The 6,930-nt window shown below is 38.3% G+C and overlaps 1 protein-coding gene and 1 long non-coding RNA gene across 16 annotated transcripts in view; one reads left to right on the top strand and one right to left on the bottom strand.

Annotated features, from left to right (window-relative positions):
* Positions 1 to 185, bottom strand: part of LOC116093198 — an 8,833-nt gene extending 8,648 nt beyond the window's left edge. Inside the window, exon 1 of the long non-coding RNA XR_004119661.1 lies at positions 6 to 185. This is a non-coding gene — a long non-coding RNA (uncharacterized LOC116093198). The remainder of the gene's footprint in view (positions 1 to 5) is intronic.
* The window catches only part of Ubap2l (ubiquitin associated protein 2 like), a 53,963-nt gene that overhangs the window by 25,440 nt on the left and 21,593 nt on the right, over positions 1 to 6,930 (top strand). For all 15 annotated transcript variants that reach the window (XM_031374553.1, XM_031374561.1, XM_031374552.1 and 12 more), the window contains 3 exons: positions 54 to 139; positions 1,664 to 1,835; positions 5,144 to 5,342. In XM_031374553.1, coding sequence (XP_031230413.1) covers positions 54 to 139; positions 1,664 to 1,835; positions 5,144 to 5,342 — 457 coding nt within the window. The remainder of the gene's footprint in view (positions 1 to 53; positions 140 to 1,663; positions 1,836 to 5,143; positions 5,343 to 6,930) is intronic.

Raw genomic sequence — 6,930 nt, 5'->3', positions numbered from 1 at the left:
CTTACCTGTGGCAAATTTCTGACATCAGGAGTAACTGATTTCTTTCTTTCCAGCTTTCTGAGACCAAGATCTTTACTGCCTCTAATGTGTCTTCAGTGCCTCTGCCTGCGGAGAATGTGACAATCACTGCTGGTCAGAGGCAAGTGTGTTGTAAAATTGACTGTACCTTTTTAAACTTTTTTTAGTATTTTATGTATATGAGTACACTGTCACTGTCTTCAGACATACTAGAAGAGGGCATCAGATCCCATTACAGATGGTTATGAGCAACCATGTGGTTGCTGGAATTGAACTCAGGACCTCTGGAAGAGCAGTCAGTGCTTTTATCTGCTGAGCCATCTCTCCAGTCCTTATTTTTGAGTATTTAATAGATATTGAGCTAATATAAGCAGAATTTGCCAAACCATCAGTCATTGGTATTTTATTTAATGACTTCTTCTCTGTTGGACATGGGTGGACCTGGGAAAAGCTGAATATTTTCTTTTTTCCTCTTGGTTTTAGTCATTCTACCTTGGGTCACTACTTTAGCATAAACTCAGGTGTCACTGTGAAAGTCATTGTGAGTAACAGAACATAGTATTTTGAATTTCTTTTTCTCCTTTTGATGAGATGCTGGGGGTGATTTTAGATACTTGTGAATGCTAGGCTTATACTGTACTATTGAGTTACACATTAACCCCATATTTTGTTTATATCACAGGTAAACTTTCAAGTTTAGAGAAAAACTTCTAAAACCTGTGTTCTAAATCCATTTGAGTGTGTTAGTAATGAAATATATAGTGTTTTGTTGTTTTGAGACAGACTTTTGCTCTTTAGGCCAGGTTGTCCTTAAGCTTTAGGTAGTCCTCTTGCATTAGCCCTCTGTTTGCTGGTGTCTGCACTACTATGCTCAGCTAAGTATATAGCATTATTTTAGAATTTAATATTATGTATTAAAATCATAGCTAAAATCATAAATAGTTTTAAATTATTTATTGGATTTTGATATTCAGAGTGGAGTGTCAAGTGTGATGGTGCACAACTTTAATCTTAGTACCTAAGAGAGAAAGGCAGGTGGATCTCAGTGAGTTTGTAGCTAGTTAGAGCTACATAGTAAAATCTACCTCAAAAAAATTTCTGAGTATGTTACGGCCTGTGGTTATAATTTGAGTACGTGGGAGGCTGAGGCAAGAGAAACATAAGACAAGTCTTGGCTATATAGTAATAATACTATGTATTATTACTATGGTGGTGGTGGTGGCGGCGGTGGCATACTCCTTTAATCCTTTAATCTCAGCACTTGGGAGGCAGAGGCAGGTGGGTTTCTGAGTTCGAGGCCAGCCTAGTCTACAGAGAGAGTTCCAGGACAGTCAGGGCTACACAGAGAAACCCTGTCTCAAAAAAAAAACCAAAAAACAAACAAAAAGACTCTTTTAAAGAGACCCCTCCCCCCAAAAAAATCCCTGAAGATTTAGTCTTTCATTAAAGTGGGGCTATCATTAAATTAAATATTTAACTATTTTGGCAGCACATGGCACTCAGTTACTTTGATTAATATAATATATTAGGAGTTCATAAGACTGTATCATCAGAAAATGAACTTCATGTTGATTTAACCACAATTTAAGTTTGTAGGATATGCTAGAATGTTCATTCATAAAGATCCCTTTCTTTCCCAAACTAGAATTGACCTTGCTGTTCTATTGGGGAAGACACCATCTTCAATGGAGAATGATTCATCTAATCTGGATCCATCTCAGGCTCCTTCCCTGGCCCAGCCTCTGGTGTTTAGTAATTCGAAGCAGAATGCCATATCACAGCCTGCTTCAGGGAATACATTTTCTCATCATAGCATGGTAAATATGAAACAAACCATTACACTAACCCCAGCAAACACATATACGTGACCATTCCTCTGTCAATGATTATAAGATAGAATCTCACTGTGTAGGATAGTCCTCTCAGTGTATAAATATGAACATCATGCCCAGTTGCTCTGTAGTGAAAATTTTGTAGTTTTCTAAGAATGTTTTTGTTTTAAACCCAGGTGTGGAATATGGTGTGGTTTCAAATTATCCAACCAGCCTCTTGGTGTGGTGGGGATGTGATTTTGCCATTTGCAGACAGTTTCTTCAATTGTGTGATGTTTGGAATTCTGGAGGCTTTTTGGAGAATATATAAATGCTGGGGCCTCAAGGTGGGGTAGTAGCTGGGCAATGGTGGTGCATGCCTTTAATCCCAGCACTTTGGAGGCAGAGGCAGGTGGATTTCTGAGTTCGAGGCCAGCCTAGTCTACAGAGTGAGTTCCAGGACAGCCAGGACTACACAGAGAAACCCTGTCTCAAAAAAGAAAATACAAACAAAAAGAAGTAGTCATTTGCAATTAGAAACAAGAAGAAATTAGATACCCTTATGGCAAAGATCAAAGTTGCCCCAAGTTTGTACTAGATTCAATGGCCCTAATCAGCTAGAGGCAGTCTAATGATTATCTTCCCTTTTTTGACCCCTGACTTTACTCAGCAATTTCTTTACTTCTCTATCCCTTTCCTATCTAGTGTTAGGGGGTTGAAAAGATAGAAGAAAAAGGTTGGAGAAAAGTAGCAAAAGACACCTATATTGCTCAGTTTATTTTTAATTTTCAGATCATACAGTACCTCATTCCTTGAAATTGAATACCTGGAGTAAATGCTCAGTATTCCAAGCAGAAGTTTCTTGGTTTGTTTGGTATTGTTATCTATTAATACAGCTAAATAGTTTTAAGTTTCTTCCCAATTACTTAATTATTAGAATTTGATAGGCTGCCCTTAGTCTCTGTTTTAGAATTCAGTCATGCTTTCATGTTATGGGGTATCCTTTCCATTTGCTTGCTCTTGTCTTGTTAGGCCTTAGGGAAATGGGTAAGATAATAGACACCAGTAGTTGTTTTTTGTTGTAGTTGCTTTTATTTTTATTTATTTTTTTCAAAAATTTTTTTTCTAGTTTTTGGAGACAGGGTTTTCCTATGTAGTTGTGGATGTCTTGATTTATTTTGGCTTGTCATCATCAACCATGTCTATCTGTGGTTGGTTGGCTTTGCCATGATGACTGGAGAGAATTATTAAGAATAAATTATGCTTAGTGTTAACATGCATTTGTTATGTACACAGAAAATAATCCAAAGTGTAAAATTTGGGTTGGCCCTATAACTTCTCTTTGTTTCTGCTAGTTAATAATATTCAAATGATGTTCCAGTTGGTTAGTTTTGTTTTGAGTTGCTTGATGTAAATTATTTTTTTATTTAAATGTCTTACTACATTAATTTACATAGTACACAATGAGATTTTCATATATAAATATAGTTCATTTTAATAACACTTGTTCTTTTCCTTAGCCTCTTTTGACCCCAGCTTTCCTCCTCACTCTCTTCATTTTTTTTGAAACATGATTTCTCTGTGTAGTTCTGACTGTACTGGAATTCCCTATGTAGACCTCAAACTGACTGAATTCTTCCAGCCTCTAATCCCTTCCTCTTGCTGTGGTTAAAAGAATGTGCACCGCACCTTATTTATTTATTTATTTATTTATTTATTTATTTACTTATTTATTTACAAAGTCAGGATTGCTCTTTGTAGCCCTGGCTGTCTTGAAATTTAGTATGTAGACCATGCTGGTCCCTGATGTCTACCCCTAGGTACTGAGATCAAAGATTTGCACACATCCCTCACCCTACCCCCATTCCTACCCTGTCCTGGCTTCTTTACTTTTTTTAACTAGTCCCTCTTCTGCTTTTGTTTTGTTTTGTTTTATTTTGTTTTACCACATCCTTCTTCAAGAAACTTCTGACTAAAACTGACAGAATATGTAGTTGTTTAGTTTCATTTGATAGGCACATTGTCTTCATTTTTCAAAACAATAGTTCTCCCTCTTGTGCCTTTGAGTTCCCTGGCCACTGGCTTTTGACCCACTTTATGGTTACCTTCCTTTTGTGTTTTGCTTTTTGTTTTATTTTATTCACCCATTTATTTTGTTTATTTTGAATCAAGGTCTCATAGCCTAGGCAGGCCTTGAACTCACCACTCATTATGGCTGAGGTTGATCTTGTGCTATTTTTGTTTTGTTTTTGAGACAGGGTCTCATTGTATGGCCCAGACTGGCCTGAAAATCAGAGATCCTCTTGTCTCTGTCTTCTAAGTGCTGGTATTAAAGGCAGCACATTTCATCATGTTTGAGGACCTTGAACTTCTGATTCTCTGCTTAGCTTTGCAAGTGGTCCTATACCAGGCATGTGATCTGTTTATATAATGCTAGGAATCAATTCTAGATCTTGGTGCACTATACCATCTAATATATATTCTTAGAGGTCACCTTTGAATTAATCTTATTAGATTATCAACTACTGATTGAGTTGATCTTTTTTTGTTTGTTTTTTGTTTTTTGGTTTTTTTTGAGTCAAGGTTTCTCTGAATAGCCCTGGCGGACCTGGAACTCACTCTGTAGACCAGGCTGGTCTCAAACTCAGAAATCTGTCTGCCTCTGCCTCCCAAGTGCTGGGATTAAAGGTGTGCACCATCATTGCCTGGCTTGTTGGTGGTGTTTTTTGTTTTTGTTTGTTTGTTTTTTGACTCAGGGTTTCTCTGTATAGCCCTGGCTGCACTGATTAATTTGAAAATGTGAAAGTTTAGAATATTCTCAACTTAATAAAAGTTTATCCCTGTGGAAAGAGTTTTACTTTTACTCCTATTTCAGATAGGAATTTTTCCAAAATGATATACTCAGAATTTGAATATAGGTATTGTGACTCTAGAATATGTACTCATAATAATGCAGTATACTTGGTGTGGTACAAAGCTAGTCTTAAACCTGGGGTTATAGGCATTTATTTATTATATGTAAAGATTTATTTATTTATTATATGTAACTACACTGTAGCTGTCTTCAGGCACTCCAGAAGAGGACGTCAGATCTCGTTATAGATGGTTGTGAGCCACCATGTGGTTGCTGGGATTTGAACTCAGGGTCTTTGGAAGAGCAGTCCATGCTCTTAACCACTGAGCCATCTCACCAGCCCTGCTTGGTATCATTCTATGAGTAGCATTATTATATTTTGACTTGTGGTCTGTCTTTGTAGGTAAGCTGAGGAAGGTTACCAGCTGTAAACATCTCTGATCTCTTTGTTGATCTGTAGGTGAGCATGTTGGGGAAAGGATTTGGTGATGTTGGGGAAGCTAAAGGTGGCAGTACAACAGGTTCCCAGTTCTTGGAGCAATTCAAGACAGCACAGGCTCTTGCTCAACTGGCAGCTCAACATTCTCAATCTGGAAGCACCACCACCTCCTCTTGGGATATGGGCTCAACAACACAATCACCGTCACTGGTGCAATATGGTAAGTTGATGGGAGACTTAAATCTTTTACACATAAGCAATTTATTGTTTAGACGATAGCAAAGGGACTGGATAATCTGAGTTCAGAAAGTTACATCAAAATTTGAGGCTATATACAATTGAATTTAACTTTCTATTTCTTTATTAACCTGGGATTTTGAGAGAATTCTCTTTAGATTTTGTGTGCTTGTGCAGTGGTGCCCTTGCTGGCCTCAAATTTCCTGGGTTGACCAGGCTGGCCACCAAGTCAGAGATCTGCTTGTCTGTGCCTTCTGGGTGCTGGGATTAAAGGCGGGCATCACTAAGACCCTCTAACTTGTTCACTTGGTCTCTTGAATCTTACTTAATTAAGCTTAACAGCCAGCAAACCCTAAGGATCCTCCTATATCTGCTTTCCCACCACTAGGATTACACACATGTGACAATACTGTGCCCATCCTTTTCACGTAGATACTGAGAGTCAAACTCAGGTCTATATACTTGCACAGCACTTCAGTGACTGAGACACCTTACCTGGCCCTAAATTCTTCTTTGATTTATCTTCAGTTTGATGGGTGTGGCCATCTTAGAATTTTATACTTTAAATTTGCGTAATTTGTAAATATGTGACATATATGGACAGGGTAATGGTATTGATTTCTTATTTTTTGTTTGTTTGTTTGTTTTGTTTTGTTTTTCAAGACAGGGTTTCTCTGCATAGCACTGGCTGTCTTGGAACTCACTCTGTCGACCAGGCTGGCCTTGAACTCAGAAATTCATGTGCCTCTGCCTCTCAAGTGCTGGATTAAAGGCATGCACTACCACTCTCCGTCTGTTTTTTGTTTTTTTAAGACAGGGTTTCTTGTAGCCTTGGCTTTCCTGGAGCTCACTTTGTAGACTAGGCTGCCCTTGCATTCAGCTCTGCCTGCCTCTGCCTCCCAAGTTGATGGGAATAAAGGTGTACGTTACAACTACCTGGCTATTGATTTTGTTAAGCTGTGCTGAAGTACAGAAATTATTCAGTGATTATTTTAAAAGGATCTGATTATCTGCAATTTGGGTAGCTGGATGGTTGGATGTATTGATGTACGGGTTATGTATGACATGGTACAAGTCTTAATGTGATTCTGTTTCTGTGATAAAGTAAATTAGGGAAGAAAGAATTTACTTGATTTATAGGGAAGGCAAGGCATGACTGTGGAAACTGGAACTAATACAGAGACCATGGAGGAACTCTGCTTACTGGCTTGCTTGCCATAGTTTGTTTAGTTTATTTTCTTACACGGCCCTCTCACTTCAGTTATTAATCATGAAAACATAGGCCAGATGTGATGTATACTTTTAATCCCAGTATTCTGACAGACAGGTAGATCTCTTAACTTGAAGGCTAGGGCAGCATGCTCTACACTGGGAATTTTATTTAGGACACCCAGTGCTATAAAGAGTCTCAAAGCTTAGGAGGCAGAGGCAGGCGGATTTCTGAGTTCGAGGCTAGCCTGGTCTACAGAGTGAGTTCCAGGACAGCCAAGGGTACTCAGAGAAACACTGTCTCGAAAAAAAACCAAACCAAAAAAAAAAGATTGGGGGGAAGAAAGAACAAAAGGAAAGTG

This window comes from Mastomys coucha, unplaced genomic scaffold (assembly GCF_008632895.1).
Source record: "Mastomys coucha isolate ucsf_1 unplaced genomic scaffold, UCSF_Mcou_1 pScaffold16, whole genome shotgun sequence".
In the NCBI taxonomy this organism is placed as follows: Eukaryota; Metazoa; Chordata; class Mammalia; order Rodentia; family Muridae; genus Mastomys; species Mastomys coucha.
This window is presented reverse-complemented; position numbering and strand designations above follow the sequence as displayed.